A 17,277-nucleotide genomic window follows, 5' to 3' on the forward strand; every position below is an offset into this window, starting at 1 on the left:
AGACTGTAAAAGACCGAGTGTCAACTGAGCAACCAAAATATCAAATTACTTGGTCCTCACTTGCTGAAGATATATCTACACTTGTGACATGTGACCCGCCATCAGCTGAGAGATAAGTCTTCAGTTATACATTCACTGAATGAGGAGGATACATTTTATTCAAAATGTCAACTATTGCAGCTTTGGAGGAGTTTATGAGTCATCCATTAGTAGTTTGGGTAAGAATCACTAACAAGATGCGTTTGGGGTTATTTAACATTATAACAAGTAACAAGACATGATTAGATGTTGTAGTTTGTGAAAGTATCTGTTAATGCCATTTTACTTTAAAGGTACTGTTTAGCATTGGGAGCAGTGATTTAAAAAACGTTTGAGATATCACATTTGATTCATATAGATCTACGTGTAGCGCTAGATCAATTGTACTGCAAAACATCCCCCCACACACAAATGCAATGAAGCCTAAGATATAACTAGAAGATATCACTATTTTTCTCAATAAACCACAACTGTAACACTTGTTAGACAGTTTAGTCCAGAAATACTTTTGTTATGACATTTTAAGTAATAGGCCTTCTATAGGGCCTACCGTACTAATTGTAACATTGAATAGCACTCTGATTCAAATTTTTACATTGGTAATTGTTTCTATCCCTAACTAACATTTTAGAAACCTGTTCTATTTTGAAGCACTATTAAAAGCTGGGTTTTTGTTTCATCTGCAAATGATAAGTAATGCCTCCTGCCTTTAAGGATGTTGACTTTCAAGGTTTTTGAAAAAGTTCCTGTAATAGTACTATATTTTATAGATTTGTACAGTACAAATAAATATCCGCAATTATAGTTGTCGTGTGTGCATGAGTGAACATAGCCAGTAGGCTACGTAATGTAACTAACTTTTCTTTGTTCCGTCAGTCATTCATATTACAGTGAATATGAAAAGATTTGATATAAATGTGTGCAGCAATTATGATGTAAATTTTAAAGGGTCAATGTTTTTCCCCCCTATGTGATGGGTGTGTTTTATGGAAACAGGTGCAGACTTTTAAGGATGGAGACCCTCTGGATTATATGGAATTGGTGGATGGGGTATTACTCAATGATGCCATGGCACAAATGTGAGTATAATCAAGATAATGTCATCACATCCCATCTTAAACTGTATTATATTCTTTTTTTACATTACTGACTCTCAAAAGTTGTGTGTCATCATATTACATGTATGATGTCTATCTCTCCAGAGAACATATTTTACATATAAGCATGGAGAATTTCTTATGACTTAAAAACAAAAGAAGCAGTGGCAAGTCATTGCAGTTAAGTATTTTTTTTTCCATTTTTTGGGTGAAAGGTAAGTTTTTCATGTATAAATTTCGTGAAACCATGAATATGATAAATGGTATCTGCACTAACAATAACATATGACACATTATGTAGGTACATGACATGAAGTCCCTCAAGATCCTTAACACACATAAATCCTAACAGAGAGGCCAATTTTGTGATGCCAAAGTTCTCTTAAAATCAGCCCAAGTGCAATGTCCCCCAATCATGTGGTGATGGTGAAGGCTTCCATAAAAAGTAAAAAGAAAAGAAAAGGAAAACAAGATTAATGAATCTGCTTGATTTAGTTAGGCCTGTTTAAAAAAAAAAAAGTGGAAACATTAGCCTAATTGGATTATGTCGGCATCTATAGATGGGCAGAGACTTTGCGTGTTGGTTCTAGCTGACTGGCAGGGCATTGAGCCTCCCTCGCCAGCCCAATTTCCTGTTTACTCTTCAGAAAACTGTCCGCCAGGAGTCCATCCAGCTGCATGTGGGGACAGGATCCGTTTTGTCTTCTAACTTCTCGCATTTTATTTCAGTCCAGGCACATTTGGAAATCGACACAGCACATTACTCTGTGTTATGAACAGACTTGCACACATTCTAGGGTCTCGTGATGTGATACTGGGGATGTGGTTTTAGAAACTTATTATCAATATATGGTGGTTTTGTGTCTATCATGAACTTTGCTGTGTGTACAATGTGTTGAAGTTCAGACCACACAGTACAGTGTATCTCTCGAAATCAGTCAGTCTAGTTAACTGGAAGGAAGTTGACAATCGTTCCCAAAGAGCTGTTCCTCAAAAAGTGAGTTGGTATTTAGTGAGTACAACAATAAGCCAGTTCACAACAACCTAAGCGTACAACAACAATAAGCCAGTTCACAACAACCTAAGCGTACAATAATGTGCAGATAAAGTATTTAAGGTCATTGCAGACCTTTTGAAAATGACTTGTGACTGAGGTATTTGAAAACTGGATAGGTCTTCATGAAATCTTGAATGGTACCATAAGCTATGAGTATGAAAGTTGTAGCTACAACGTGTGTACTATGCATACTGGGCCGTACAGGGGAATCCGAATGTACCAATAACATTTTTTTTTTTTTCCCCAAGCAAATTTACAAAAGCCATATCATATGCAACACTACTGCATACATGTATAAATGTACAAATTTATCACTCTCTGTATTGTTGTTTTCTACTGCTCTCTGATTTAAAAAATAAACCCATGCTTAAAAAAGTCTGTGGTTCAGAGGTCATTGGAGACCATTGCAAACTGTGAACTGGCTTATGAACGTTTTTAGTAGGTGTGGGTGTTCCATTGCATTAGAACATACAAATCAGTAATTGTCCAAGAAAACAACAACATACAGTGTAAAACAACAACAATCAAACAAACCCCATATCCCAAAAAGCATCATTCTTCAATAGAAGGTGTTATTCAGAGGAGTGTTCTTGCTCGTTGAATTAGCAGCTGGCTGTAAAGTTACAATAACTGTGAAATTATCAATATTCCATGCAATTTGAGTGGCGGTTTCAACACAATACCCTGTTTTCTGTGTCACCTACAGCTGTAGTATATTATGTCATCACTGCAGGAAGCCTTATGGAAAACCTTTGATAGAGAGCCTCTGGTTAAAAATAGTTAAAATCTGTGATCCTAAATGATTTGATTTAACAGTGATATTGCCCACTGGAAACTGGTGGTTTCTCGACCAATCAAAATACAAACTACAATTGCTTGGCAAAACTAGGTGATATGGGTAATAATACAAAATATAAATTGGATTGTGCAAACCTTTTCTCCTCTGCCCCTTTTGTGTGGTACATGATATAATGGTCTATATTGTATGATGTCAGTTCTGCATAAAAACGTACATGCTTTGATACCAAGACAAGATGGAATGTAGGCCTACTAGTATGCTTTTATTTTTAATTCCAGTTGTATGCATGTACTCGCTCAGGCATACAGTAATTGTGCATTTAAGTAATTAGTTTATGTGTAGCATGTATAACATTAAAAATTAGTATTTTGATAATACTCGATACATGTATTGTATGCATGCATTCTATCAACACTTGCTGAAGAGGGATTTATCATTACCTAATAAAATGTCTTCATATTTTGTGTACATTGTAGGCCCTATTTATAAGGGCGTACATTGTATTTTATGTGTGTTAGACAGAATGTAATGGCTGCATATCGCGATTTAATTCATAACAGTCCCAAGTTTTTTGTATATTATGCTTTGGTACAAAGTGTTCAGTGCTCTTGAAAACATACTTTGCCTCAACACAGAATTAGAGTCAACAGGTGTGTGTGAGTAACTCTGAATTTCAATGAACTCCTATTGCTTAGTTTCCTGTGAGGTGGAAGAAATTAATCAGCCACTGATGTCTAAGGGTTTTGCAATTCTGGGTTGATGAAGGGCTAGCCCCTCTCCAGGGGGCAGTTCGATTCTGTAGCCCACTGTAATCAGATCAATCTTCATCAGTATTTGTCAGTTTTCAGATTAACACAAATATATAGCTACAGTAATATGACAGGGCTTTTGCCTTTCACTATCAGTCCAAAATTACTGTCAGTGGCTATTCTGCTCATTTCTAGCGCACAAACACATTTAACATGCCAGGTATCGTGTTTGCCTGACACTTTATGTCAGATCCATAAGATTTATGGCCTTTAAAACGATTCATAATCCCCCTCTCCCCACAGTATACCTGCCTTTCAATGAAGGAGTGCACTCACTGCACTGTTGAAAGTGTGTGCCCCACATCAGTAATACTGTACAACTGGCGTAGGCCTGTACAATGTGTGTGTTATATATTTTTTTTTTTGGTCTCTGAATGTGTGTGTGCGTTGTTGTTGTTTTTTTGGTATGTTTTGTGAACTTTGTGAGTCCACGGATATATTTGCAATATTAACAACTCGCAAGACTATTGCCTTTCGCACCACAAATATATGCTGTAGGGCCCACAAATATCTAAGGTTGGAAATAAATTAACTTTTCTTTTCTAAAGGGATACAATACTAATTTATCATATTATGCAGGTAATTTTACAAACTTCCTTAGATGTGAAATACCTGTATAGTTAAGTTGTAGCACTCATATCTACACCTAACACAGTGCAATACATTGTTTATCATCGGTAGAAGGAGGCACTTTAAATGTGAGATCACAAAATCTGAGCATGCAGTCGGAAATGGTGTCAAAGCGTCACTGCTCCTTGAGTTTTTTCAATTCAATTTGTCATCCCTGGAAATGTCAGTAGGGCTGCAGGGAGCAAAGGCGGCTTTTAAGAGATGAATCCAGAGGGGAATTCCTTTACCCTGTTAATACACGGATAATTGAGCGTCACCCATGCGTAAAGCCCTCATACAGAGAATCTCTACCACTGATCATGGTATATGATGTACTGGTTTATGGGTGGGACACACAACGAATGACCTTGCTTACTGTACATTGTATGTTGAGTCAGAGAAAAAAACAAACTGGAGGCTTAGTGGAGCAGTAGTAGAAGCAGTGCGCTTTCAGTGAGTTTCATTCTCTAAATAAACTGATGTGTCATAAAAGTCAGCGTTGTGGGGAGGAAAAGGTGAAAGCAATGGTCAGTGCACAATTTAAGGTTAGATTCAATATTTACTCTGTTGGCAAGCACAAATGTGTCAGAGGACCGCATTTGTGTGTTTGGGCATGGGATTTACTAATCAATCACATATGACATAATTTGGCACAAATGAATGGGATACAGGGCTGCCAACCTTGAGTGATAGTTCGGAGTGAGACACTGCGAGGGAGCGGAGCGACCAAGCCCGAGGGAGCGAAGCGACCGAGGGGGGGATGGTGTGGAAGGGGGGTGTCCCCCCTTCGACGGTAGGGAGCTTTGACAATTTTACATTTTAAATGGTGCAATCTGATGCATACTTTAGTCATGATTTGGACATATACATACATACATACATGCAAGCAGCACCAATGTACTTGAACCGGATTTGTAAGATATTAATAATGCAGTTCACTGACCATGAACAATTGAAGTTCCTGACTTGTAACTGCAGTATTCTACCTCAACTGACTTTATTAGCTTAGTGATGTACTATAGACCAATATAGGATGAATTCAATGTGCAACAAGATGACAAAAAAATCCCGAAACAACTACAGAGATAATGCAAATACATCAATGGGTATTCTTCTTTCTGTATCAAATACCATACTACATGCCAATATCAAATGCTATAGTCTCAGTCTTCAATTATATACTAACTTGTTGACTGAAATAGGGGTTCATAATTTCAGACATGTATAAACTAAACATTTAATCGAATAATGAGTGCTTCATATAAATATACATATTGTTAACTGTAAAACTCATCTACTGTATTCTGAAGCTTGGCCCTAGCTTTCATCATAGAAGCTATAGAACCAAAACAAAGCCCTGGGAGAGACTAAAAAATACAGCAAGTGCAGCTCTTGATTCACAAGGAAACTCTGGAATAGTAGTTGAATGCCACAGGTTAAATACTTCACTTCATCACAGATGAACTGTCAACTCTAATAATTTTGTGAGCAGGAAACTTAAACTGACGCAATACCTACCAAAAGAAATACAAAAAAAAAATAGAATCTTGGTATATGATGTAGCCTGAGGGGATTCAGGTTCTCAGAGTACTGCTGTCCATCCAAACTGGGGGTCAATTAGCTCAGGCATTAGCTTACCTCTCATCCAGTTAATGCTCCTTATTATAGCTTGAGGTTGCGCTCCGGGAAGACTGTAGTACCTCTGCTGGTGGCTCATACCTGAAGCAGGGCTCTCCCTGTGCCATCTTGATGGTCATGATTGAGCTAAGTGTCCCATCCAAGCCAAGGGCATTCCTGGTCTCCGTCTTGTTGAGGCCAATGGACGAAAAAACCCTCTCAGCATCGGCATTGCTGTGGGGGAGGCAAAGTACCAGCTGGGCAACTTTCGCTAGCCGCTGGAACCTCAGCTGACCAGTTATAGGATTCTTCAGGGAAGAGAGATGGGCCCACAGCTTGTCTAAGCGAAGAAACTCTGCATCCTCTTCCTTAATGAAAAACTCTTTCCATTGCCTGGCAGAAATCTCCTTGTCCATTACCTGAAAATCCCTGAATTCCTCTTCTACTTTGTCTTGCTCTCTTGGGGATGTGAACGGGAGCAGATGCTTGAACCTTAACAAAAGAAGAAAAAAAAAAACAGGAACATAATTGTAGCCCTTCATAAGTGTCTTAGTGCTATCACGTGAAATAAATATGCATATAGTTCATTCAGATTTAAGAGAGTAAACTGATCACAATCAAGTAGGCCTACTAAATTTAATTACTGGGTACAACTGACAAGTTACAGTAACAGCAGCATACATTTGATAATCAAACAGTCCGATGTTACTGCCCTGGAAAGGACTTATACAATAGAGCACGAGATAGGAAGCAAATAATCACTGCTGGTGAAGGTGATGGGCAAACTTATCACTTCCGAGGCGAGCTGGATGTAGCTATCTTTCCGAAGCGAAGCTGAGGAAAGGTAGCGTGTACATCTAGGAAGTGATAGTTTGTCTCATCACCTGCAACCAAAAGGTGATTATTGGCTTTATATTCCACATCTGAAACCATTTAACTATATAGAAAAAAACTTCTCTACAAGAAAGAATTTGGGTTTAGAAATCAAGTTTTGGTTTGGAAACAGGGAACTGCCAACACTGCAAGGTGGTGATTGATGGGGAAACTACACTTTATCACGTGATTCACAATGGACCAATCCTACAGCAACAATCTTAGCATGTGGAATATAATATAAAATGTTTTTGTATTTGTTTCCATATCAATTACTTTTTGATGTGGATCCTTGTGACATCATGTAAGTTACGTACACACCTGTCAATGAAGAAGAACACATCATCAGGTGAGGCGTTCATCTTCTGGTGCCAGTCAACAAAGATGGCATGCTTGAGCACAGGCTCATCGAGGGGTAGTCTTGACATGGCATAGGATACCGCCTCGCAGAAGAAGCCCCTTACTGCAGTGAAGAACTTCTTCACCTGAGAAGCGCTTACGTCCCCACCTTCCAGCAAACGGTTCAGGGTTACTCGAGTGGTGAACCCGATAGACAGGCTGCCATCTATAAATAGATTAAGTGAGCAATAATTTTTTGTCACTACATGTATTTGCAATTGCATAATTCCACACACATTATGAGGAATATTAATTGTACTGGAGTAAATAATCATTTTATTTCAATATACCTCGTTAACATTTTTTTAATCTTCATGTGACAAAATAATGGTCATGTTGAGTTTAGGTGGTTGGCTATTTATTCATATTTGTAGCGTTTGTCCTGACAGAAAATAAGTTAACTGGATCATCTACATACCAGGCAGCTGGTTCTCCTCTGTTTTGTACTGGATGTCTGACACCTTGAGGTCCTTCATTTGTTCCGGTTTCACGAACTTGCTCATGAGCTTCTTGATGTACAAATGCATCTGCAAATTAAAATGACAATTTATCTCATAATATACTATAATAATTATACATTAGTCTTCCTTCTTTAAATGTATAAATGTGCAAAGTTGGAAAAAAAAATGAGAGTATGAGGATGGAGGGTCTGGTTAGTCATGTGAGTACAGGTAAACTGGCAAATGGGAGTGCTCTGCTTCAGAAACATTCCTGGTCCTTCTTCAAAAGATAATTTGGGAACTACCATAGTATTTCAACTTAATGAACAGTATTATTTTCTTGTCTGCAACACCCAAATGATCATTTTATGTTCAGATTTATTTTCAGATAAAATTGCAGCCTACACACCTGCCCATGCAAATGATGCACAGATGGGTCTTGACGTTGTAGGAGAAGATTGAAGTCTGTGAATGCTGGTAAAGTTGCCTGGTAGAAGAGCAGATGGACCTCAGTCATAGGGTCGGAGAAGCGTTCATTCAGGCGCCTGAATCGAGCTTGGCTCTCATCTTAAAAAACAACATCAAACAATTAGTGTTTTTATCATGTTTATAATTTAAATACTAAGTGGTTCGATGAAATAATTACTGAAATATGTCTTGTAGCAATACTTAATTACTCAATAAATGACATTACCATGAAAAACATTTACATCGTGCACTGCTCCAATCAAGTGTGGAAAGTAAAATTTTTCATTTGATAAAAAGGTGGATTATGATAGGAGATACTAAACATTGATATATATATATATTTTTTTAATATGTACCATCATAAAACAATGAATTATATCCATTATCTTTTGATGAATAAAATGTACTTACTGCTTGATTTGAAGTAGCTTGCAAGTGAAGTGTACAGTTTCAGTGTGCGGTTGACTGCCTTTTCTAGACTCAGCCATCTTGTCTGCACATAGTTCACCATTTCCATGTACTCAGTGTCACAAAACTGGCAAAACTCTGGTTGAGAAAACATATGAAATGGAAAATTACAGAGATTTGGCTTGCATTTATCACTCTTTTTTTAGAGGGCTCAGAAACTATTGTTATTCATCACTGAGTGTATTATTCAAACGCTTACAAACAGTTTTGTTGAATTCTGTTCCAAGCTTACCCTCAAGTCCTGCCTTCCTCTTCAAGCTTCCTTTAAACCAATAGGCCAGATCTACTGCCAGATCTTCCACATCAAAGTTTGTCAGCTGCAACAAGAGAATGAGAAGAAATTCATTTGTATTTCATAATTTTCATCTCATAATCTATGACTTGTCAAAGTTGATCATTGTCAGGTAACAGTCAAAGAACAGTTCATGTTTTTATTCATTGCAATAAAATTATGATTGCTGACAGTGTAATGATTAAACTTATAAAAGAGCAGACCAAAATAAAAACAAAATTGTGAAAATATCAGTTCATACATAATTTAGATATGGTACCTTACAAAGCAAATGATTTTAACTTACCTTTGCATAGGTATTTCCAGCAGCGTGTGCATTATTGTGAACCATATGGGCTGGGCAGCCATGGACATATACTTGAGGATTGAAGTTCAAGACTCTTGACTTAATGGAATTCCTGACTCCCATGTTAACACTGGCATTGTCAAGGGATAAAGCAATGCAGTTTTGCCATGGAATTTCATTGTCTGCGAAAACCTGGTCCATCTTGTTGAAAATTGCGTCAGCGGTGGCAGCTGCTGTACCTTCTGTTGTGCACATATCCAGGAAGCGATACACAACCCCATGGTTTATGTCAAAGATTTTTACAGTCATGGGGTTCATTTTCTTCAAGCCTGAAATGAAGACAGGAAGAAATAAAGTTTTATAAGTTTCAGGAATAAAACATCCCTAATATAATCTGGTTACTTGTTAGCTTTCTTCGAAGTACATGTACAATTCTCCTTAGTAGTTGGATTTAATTTTTTATTCTTCAACACTTTTCAGAAGAAAAATACAGCTGAACTATATTAGGCACCGTTCACATATCTGGTTATCAAAAGCATGTTTAATAAAAGGTTGACTTTAAGTGGTGAGAATGATTATGGTTTCAATGTTATAGATTGTTTTCTTCTTATCAAACATGTAAATGTTATTTATTTTCTTTTTTATGAAAGCTTACAGTTGAGTAATGACAGTGTGTTACATCACTTCAGAGCTGAAATAGACATAATCTGTACACTTACCAGTATCATTTGACCCATCCGTCGATAGGGAGAAAGGCTGCTGTTGCAACTGCTGCACTGTCTTTCGATGGTAGTATGGGGCTAAGGCTCGGTTCACGATGCATGACGTTTTTGTCCGTGCAGACCTGTATCCTGTAGCAACGGGCGAGTCACGGAAGCACTCCTTCATGAGGGGACTGAGGTGATCAGCAAATGCCAGGGGCACGTTGTGCTGCACCATTGTCATGGCCACTTTCACTTCTGCTCTGCGGATCTGAAAAAGATTAACCGATGGACATCTTGTCTTAATATCAGGGGGTATAGGCAGGCCAGGTTTAAAATTTGTATTATCACTGACAATTTCTTACAGCTGCATGGCAAATAATTTATATCAAGTGTTTGGGTTAACTACAATGAATCGGACGAAACTTGTCGACATTTCTGTGTCCTATTGAAGGATAATTACTGTAATAAAATCTTTAGAATACAGGTTGTATGTCTCACCCTTTATGCAAAACTTTTAGATTTTTTTTTATTTCTGTTACTGTATAGCATACTTGTGTTATGTGACAAATCCACTTGAAACCAAATGCTCAAGACACACTTGTGCAATATTTTTGCTCACCATTATGAGGGTGTCAAAATATGAATTCATATTTGTTTATTTTCATCAACAATTCCTGAAAGAACTGTAAACAAAATTATATAAAATGATTGTTATAATCAATGTTAATTGATACTTGCCTTGGTTTCTGTGTTAGACATTTCCCTGTTACCAGTTTGAACAGTGAAGTGGGTTATTCCCCACGTTGACTTTTGTAGCCTCTCCTTCTCCTTGTGGCCGCTGCTAGAGATGTGGCGCTTGATGTCAAATAGACCTTGGTGAGCACATGACATATCCTGGCTGCAAATATTGCATCGGAAGTGGGAAGCTGTGATCCCCATTCTTATGAAGGGCCAAATTTCAGACCATTCTTTCTTAAAAGAAGACTTGTAGGTTGCTGCACCTCGTTTCCCCCTTGGTTTGACCTTTGGTTTGACCTTTGGTTTGGCGCCACTATAAACCTTGACTTGTTTAGCGACAATCTGAGTGTTGTCACTATCAGTGTCACTGCCTGTATCCATCCTGTCTGTTAGTGTCTCATCTTCTTGCGACATCTAAAATGATAGAAATTATCGTTAAGTCCTTTGGCTTTATTAATATTGTCAATTCTACTTGCCCCTATCCTCCCCCGAATTGTTTTCTTTTCATACTGAACTTGCTTGTTTTTCAGGATAGGCATGGAATTCTGTAATATAATTTGAAATGGAAAAAAAAAAAGCTTTGACTTTTTTTATATAGGGTCATCAGTTCTTGTATTGGCGGACCCCCCAGCCTTTATCAATGTAGCATGGCATTTTTTTTTTTTTATCAGACCCTGCTCTAGTGCTACACAAACTAAATTTGCATCGTGGGTCCTATCATAAGAGGGTGGGCACATCAAAGTGTACTAGATTGCATTTATTTTTGGGGGGGAGGGGGTGGTATTAGCTAAAAAGGGATAAATATCCCTGTAATTTTTTAACCCATAGGCATAAGAAAAAAAATGAGGACACATAGATTTCTATTACAAAAACACATTTTTCTTCAGTGAGGGAACTTGACTATGAAAACCAATGAGACATAGCATAGGCCTTTTAGTTTCATGAAAGGTTTGAAAAAATAATTGGGTAATTATTTGAAATTTCATAGCCCAAAGTTATGCCAAAATAAGCTAAATTGTACAAAGTAGGCTACCACTAAATTGTCTGTATGTGGGACTGTATGCAGATCCTTGGACGTGGTAAACATATGGACCTAGCTGCCGTCTGAATCAATAACTAAGCAGTTGTGGTGAAACAATAAATACTAATAACTTAAACTAAATTCCAGTTTTAGCTTCATGTCATGATGCTCATCTACAAAATAGGGCCCTCCACAGATAAGCCACTGACTAATAAATGTTCAAAATTGGTGTTTTAATATCCACCATAGATGTCACTCACACACACACGTTAGCATTCATTCAACCGCGCCGGATCGACCCGACCGACGCGACAGATTGAAAATTCTGTTGGTACCGTACGTACTCTCATAAAATAAAAAAATCAACAGGAAGGACACACTTTCTGGTCTCAATAAAGAAATAAAATACACATAACAAAGTTAAATTCATATAATTCTCTGTCTCACTCTCATATAAGAGATTAGAATTATATTGATAATGATTTTGAATATGAATTTCAAGCGTTAAACTTACCATGATGAAGGAATGAAAGTCTCACTCTCATCTAAATGTGGTGAAAGAAAGATCCTCTGGGGGTATGGCCGGGCCTCTGGCTATAGTATATGAGCGCCTGGGTACGGTACCGGGCGCGGGTTTCTGGTGTGGCGGCCTGCTGTGCGGCCGTACAATGTACGTACGTACACAGCTGTACGTACGTATTCTCTCACAGTCAGTGTATTGTACGTAAAGCGATGTAAAGCACACGTCATAGCCATACATGTACTGTAATTTGCCAAAAGTACAAGCTACGTTCACGTAACTATAGGTAGAAACCAATCGTAATCCAATAGCTCGTCTTCGCGCGCGAACCAAAAACGATTATTATTGGTTAAACTTTACACCCGCGCGGGAAAATCTCGAAACTTTGGGCTTGGGCATATCGATATTCGGAATATCAGAGAATTTAGAGATATATTTATTTTTGTACATTCCATTTTGGGGGTTTAGCGTGAGATTTCGTTTATCAGAGTGAGACAGTCAAAATTGGTTGAATTGCGTGAGTCTCACTCTGATTGCGTGAGAGTTGGCAGCACTGGGGATACCATAATGACTCATTGTATTTAAGGTGTGGTCACCATTTGACTTGTAATTTCCACAAAATTGGTACCTTCTACTGCTTGATGTGTTCTTAGCTCTGAAACCATTCAAATGCTATCCACTACAGTGCACTGGTTTGTTCAAGTATTTCTCAATACCTTTCTAATAGGTTTTTGTTTTGGCAAATCATGTTATTATTTGGTTGCTTGGAAACTGTAGGTGAATGGGAAAACAATTTGAAAAGTTTAAATGTACTAATAATGACATGTATACATTCATTCATCACAACTGAACAGTTTAACCAACCAATTTGACTGATACCATGTCCATGTAGGTAAGAAATGGCAGAATTGACTAAAAGGTCAACAGGTGTCAGCAGCAGCAGATTAATCTTAATGATGGTTACAGAACTGATACATTGATGTGCTTTTTACTGAAAGCGGCACAACTAGACCAGACATGTACATACCTCATTAAAAAGATGGTGACTGTCCCCTCAGTGTGGGGTCTTATGTGTACTGTCAACACATCTATTTATGAGATTGTAACAACTGCATTGATTTTAGCCTTAAAGAAGGCATTTAAAGCGCAATCCTGCACCTACACGTACATGTACAATGTATGTAGAAGTAGCCATCAAAAGGAAGATGGATGATAGTGGTATCATTTGAGGAGATTTAGTGCACATGCCTGAGTTCATAATGTGATGGTCAGGTTTCACCTGCCTCGTACCCTCAAAAGCTATTTAGCGCGGTGCCTAAATGTGAGGACAGCATGGCCATCTCGAGTCGCCAATTTGTGCCTCTTGGCTTCGATTGGCAGTAATGTACACAGAGCGCCCGGGCTCCTGGGTATCCCGATACCGGCAGCTGAGTGATGCGGTCCTTTTTGGGAGATTGGATGACTCTGGCAGGGTTAACCTTTCCTATGACCTTGGCCATTGTTGAGTGGCAGAACGTCAGATGCTCTTGTTATTCTTTAAAGGTGCGCATGTTACCAGGAGATGATAGAGTGACTCACTCTTTCCTAATTATCCGGTGGTTGTAAACCAAACTTTTCTCAAAATTGTGGGAGTGCAAATAATGAAAATAATGAGATAAATGTTGTATAATGATGACACTTGAAGGACTGGAGGTGCTGTACAGTGTAGTTTGCGTGGTGGAATGAATGTACAAAAGGTGTAGAGTTTACAGTTCACCATGTGTCACTGTATACATTGTACTGTAGACCTGAAAAGGTCTGGGTGGAGTAAAGGAGATTGTTTGTATCACTGCAAGACATTGCAAGCAGCGATTTTGACCACATTCTCAAAGACTACTCTATGCATTGATTGGGCCTGTTGAAATTATGAAGACAGTTCAGGTTTAACACCTTCATTTCTGTAATTCAATAGTAAAAACATCTTGGTGAGGTTGGGTAAGGAAAAAAACAGAGATGTCTGCATGATACATAAAGATAGGGAGTCATTTGCAGTCACACCAATCAGTCATAAGAAGACAAATTACATACATGTACATTTACACCTCTTTGATCAGCAAATATTGAACTGATCAGAGAACAAATTAAATGTTGTTTTTCCTGTAATCCCCGATGTTTGAAATACAATCATATTCCACAAAGTACACATACTTGTATGTAAACTGTGCTTTAATATTTACAGTACGTAGCAGGTACACTTATATATTTACAACATATAATGTAGGTACATTACATGTATTGTACCATGTATGTAAGTGATCAAATATTTTCACAGCTCATTTGGGCAAAGATGTATTAAAAAATAATTGCATAAAGAAACAATTTAAGGGAAGCTTTTTACACCTACAAAATCAATGAACCATGATTTCATTAATTATTTTAGTCTATTATTTTGATTTAATGGACAGATCATTCTGGTCATCTGGTCTATGCAAGTTCATTCTCTGTTTGAACAGGATTGATGAATGCCATAAATTGTTGTAAAGCTAAATGATTACAGTGTATGTCATTCTGAAGATGAGTGAAGTGCCCCTAAGGGACTGAGAAAAAAGAAAGGTCATTCGCACCAATGTGCCCATGAGATAACTCCGAACTGGCTTTTTTACCCTTAATGTGCTAATCCCACAAACTGTTCTAATACATACAAGACTATACCTGACAGTATGATTTCAAATTCATATACGCTGGCTAACACTGTCCAATTGTAGTCGTGTTGGATTTCATAATGACACCTGTGATGTCATGCGATACCTGTATTGTGTGTTAATTTCACCATCCTGCGCAGGCTTGTATGTTTCATATTTCGTATTCCTAATTTTTAGGGAGAAAAAACCCCCCATAAATATCAACCCTATTCGCTGCTTTGTGTTTGTGCTTGAGCACTGCTTAAAGCGGTTGCTGATTTTAAATACCCTGGAATTCTAAGGTTACAGAAAGGTGTTGAATTTCATCGCAGTCTCTCAGTCTCATAATAACCTACACTATACTGAATGTGAGTGCCGCATACCGATACTTACAGTACTTGTACAGAACGTTCTCAGCATGCAATTCTGTGAAGGAGTAGAAAATGCACCGGCTAAATGTACTTGGTGTACCAGCAAGTGTGGTATCATATTCAGTTGTATAATCACTTGTTGCCTAGCTTGTTGGACACCTACAATGTACTCTGTAGTTGCCAATATTGTATGTCTCTAGAAAAAGAATTCAGCCTTGTTTGTTATTCATGCATGATGTATCATGGCCAGTGGGATGTATCATGATACAAGCTCTTCATTAATAAAATGACACTTTGGGATATCTTCCTTTCTGTGCACTCTTCTGCTATCCTCATTGTCTACGATACGACGTTCCATCGTAGTGGAGGGTACTACACATTGTAATCTGCAAAGTAAAGATATTGAAGTCAATGTCATCCTGATGACCAAAAACAAACAAACAAGCAAGCAAGCAAACAAACAAACAAACAAACAAACAATCAAAATTAAACACATTGCAAAAGTTTTGTGAAAAACAAGAAATTGTTGATAGTTTCTTTGTTTGTGTGCATCAAGCGATACTGTGTCTGTTGGTTTATACAGATACAGAGTCAGGCCTGTTTATGTATGTGTGTGTGTCTGTGATGTCACTGGTGTACTGCTTGTAGTTGTTCACATGATTTTAAATATACTTTTTGTTGCTGAGTAAGAACAGACAGACCTTGGACACTGTGTAAAGGAGTTCAATGATATCGTTTGGAGACCGGAGTTGTGAAATTCCTTTTAGAAATATGCAAGTGCTGACATTTCTCATTTTTCAGAGCTGATAACTATGATGCACCAACCAATATTTTTACTTGCCTACAGTACATGTGTATTGATGCAGCAATCAGTGTTTGCTGACATTTAAATGACCCATAAGTGTAACTGTCTATGTGTATTAAATTCATCCACATAATGCTTCCCTGTGACAGAAGTTATTGCATATGATTTGTATGAACAGTTTTGTAACCAACTGAATGTCAGTCTTTTATACGTATGTACTTGATTCTTCCCTTTATGCACCGGCTGTAGAGATCCTATGTTCTAAATATTGTATGCTACTGTGGATATTGAAATGACAAAATAACAATTTCAGATAAAGATACAAATGTACTATGTACATTGTACATGTCATTGATTTTGCCAACCATGCATATATTACAATATTCCATATTCCACACAGCATTTGCTGGCAGGGAATCAATATTGATATGACGATGACGATGCTGGAGTTTCATTATCTCCCAATGTGGCTGTTTGCAGGAGTGCCTTGTGTCAACAAATCAAGCTAGTTGCGGGAGACGGTGAAAATAGGATGTTTTTTAGTTCAGGTTGGGAGAGGAAGTCTTCCCTTTGCGTGTGTCTTTGAGCTCTTTCAGACTGACAAAGGAACTGGTTTGTGTCTGAGTTTGAAACATGTTTTGTGGCACTCAATTTACTCCTTAGATGCAAGTCTGAAAGCAAACTTCATCACGTTCAAATTGAGTTTGGTCAGACACGCTCAGAAACCATTTTCCTATTTCCTTGAATTTTGCACAACTCTGCGTTCTAGTTGATAATCTGAATGGATTAAACCTTACAAATTTGAGGTGCTGAGACTTTGCTTGGTCATTATTCATTTCCTCTATTACATGGTATGCTGTTTTGGATCAGGATGTTTACACTCCAATGAAGTGTGGACAATGTGTGTGTGTGTGCGTGTACAAGGAGCTTTAGGGTTTTTGACAAGGCTGTCGTAATTGCTCTACGTGTACTTGCCGTTAGCAGTTTGAGGTACAGTGCACTCCAGTTATGACGAACACAGTTACAACGAAATTCCGGTTACAACGAAGTAAAAATTCAGACCCCAACAGAATGTGCTCCATGTTTTTTATTGTTTATTTGTTCATGGATATTGAACGAAATTTTGATATGACGAAAGAAAACCACCGGTCCCAAGGACTTCGTTAAAACGGGAGTCCACTGTACCTACAGTATGGTAGTTACGC

At 37.9% G+C, this 17,277-nt stretch overlaps 2 protein-coding genes across 2 annotated transcripts in view; one reads left to right on the plus strand and one right to left on the minus strand.

Annotated features, from left to right (window-relative positions):
• Positions 1–2: 2 nt before the first annotated feature.
• Positions 3–17,277, plus strand: part of LOC140235394 (girdin-like) — a 110,357-nt gene continuing 93,082 nt past the window's right edge. Inside the window, exons 1-2 of the mRNA XM_072315422.1 lie at positions 3–218; positions 1,036–1,118. Of these exons, the coding sequence (XP_072171523.1) occupies positions 165–218; positions 1,036–1,118 (137 nt within the window). The 5' untranslated portion in view covers positions 3–164. The remainder of the gene's footprint in view (positions 219–1,035; positions 1,119–17,277) is intronic.
• Positions 6,060–11,076, minus strand: LOC140232440 (uncharacterized). Its single transcript, XM_072312555.1, has 9 exons — positions 10,696–11,076; positions 9,973–10,225; positions 9,254–9,582; positions 8,908–8,992; positions 8,619–8,753; positions 8,149–8,306; positions 7,718–7,826; positions 7,222–7,465; positions 6,060–6,519 (listed from the first exon to the last, which is right to left on the minus strand). The coding sequence occupies exons 1-9, from the start codon at positions 11,074–11,076 to the stop codon at positions 6,060–6,062; spliced, it is 2,154 nt and encodes a 717-aa protein (XP_072168656.1).

Source organism: Diadema setosum, chromosome 1 (assembly GCF_964275005.1).
Source record: "Diadema setosum chromosome 1, eeDiaSeto1, whole genome shotgun sequence".
In the NCBI taxonomy this organism is placed as follows: domain Eukaryota; kingdom Metazoa; phylum Echinodermata; class Echinoidea; order Diadematoida; family Diadematidae; genus Diadema; species Diadema setosum.

What these genes read in the sequence shown, in the direction of transcription:
- LOC140232440 (XM_072312555.1), bottom strand. Translation starts at nt 11,076, where the DNA reads ATGGATACAGGCAGTGACACTGATAGTGACAACACTCAGATTGTCGCT. An exon ending in TGTCTAACACAGAAACCAAG is followed by an intron (nt 10,226 to 10,695) that starts GCAAGTATCAAT and finishes AATCTTTTTCAG; the next exon opens with ATCCGCAGAGCAGAAGTGAA. An exon ending in AGAGGAGAACCAGCTGCCTG is followed by an intron (nt 7,466 to 7,717) that starts GTATGTAGATGA and finishes ATCTATTTATAG; the next exon opens with ATGGCAGCCTGTCTATCGGG.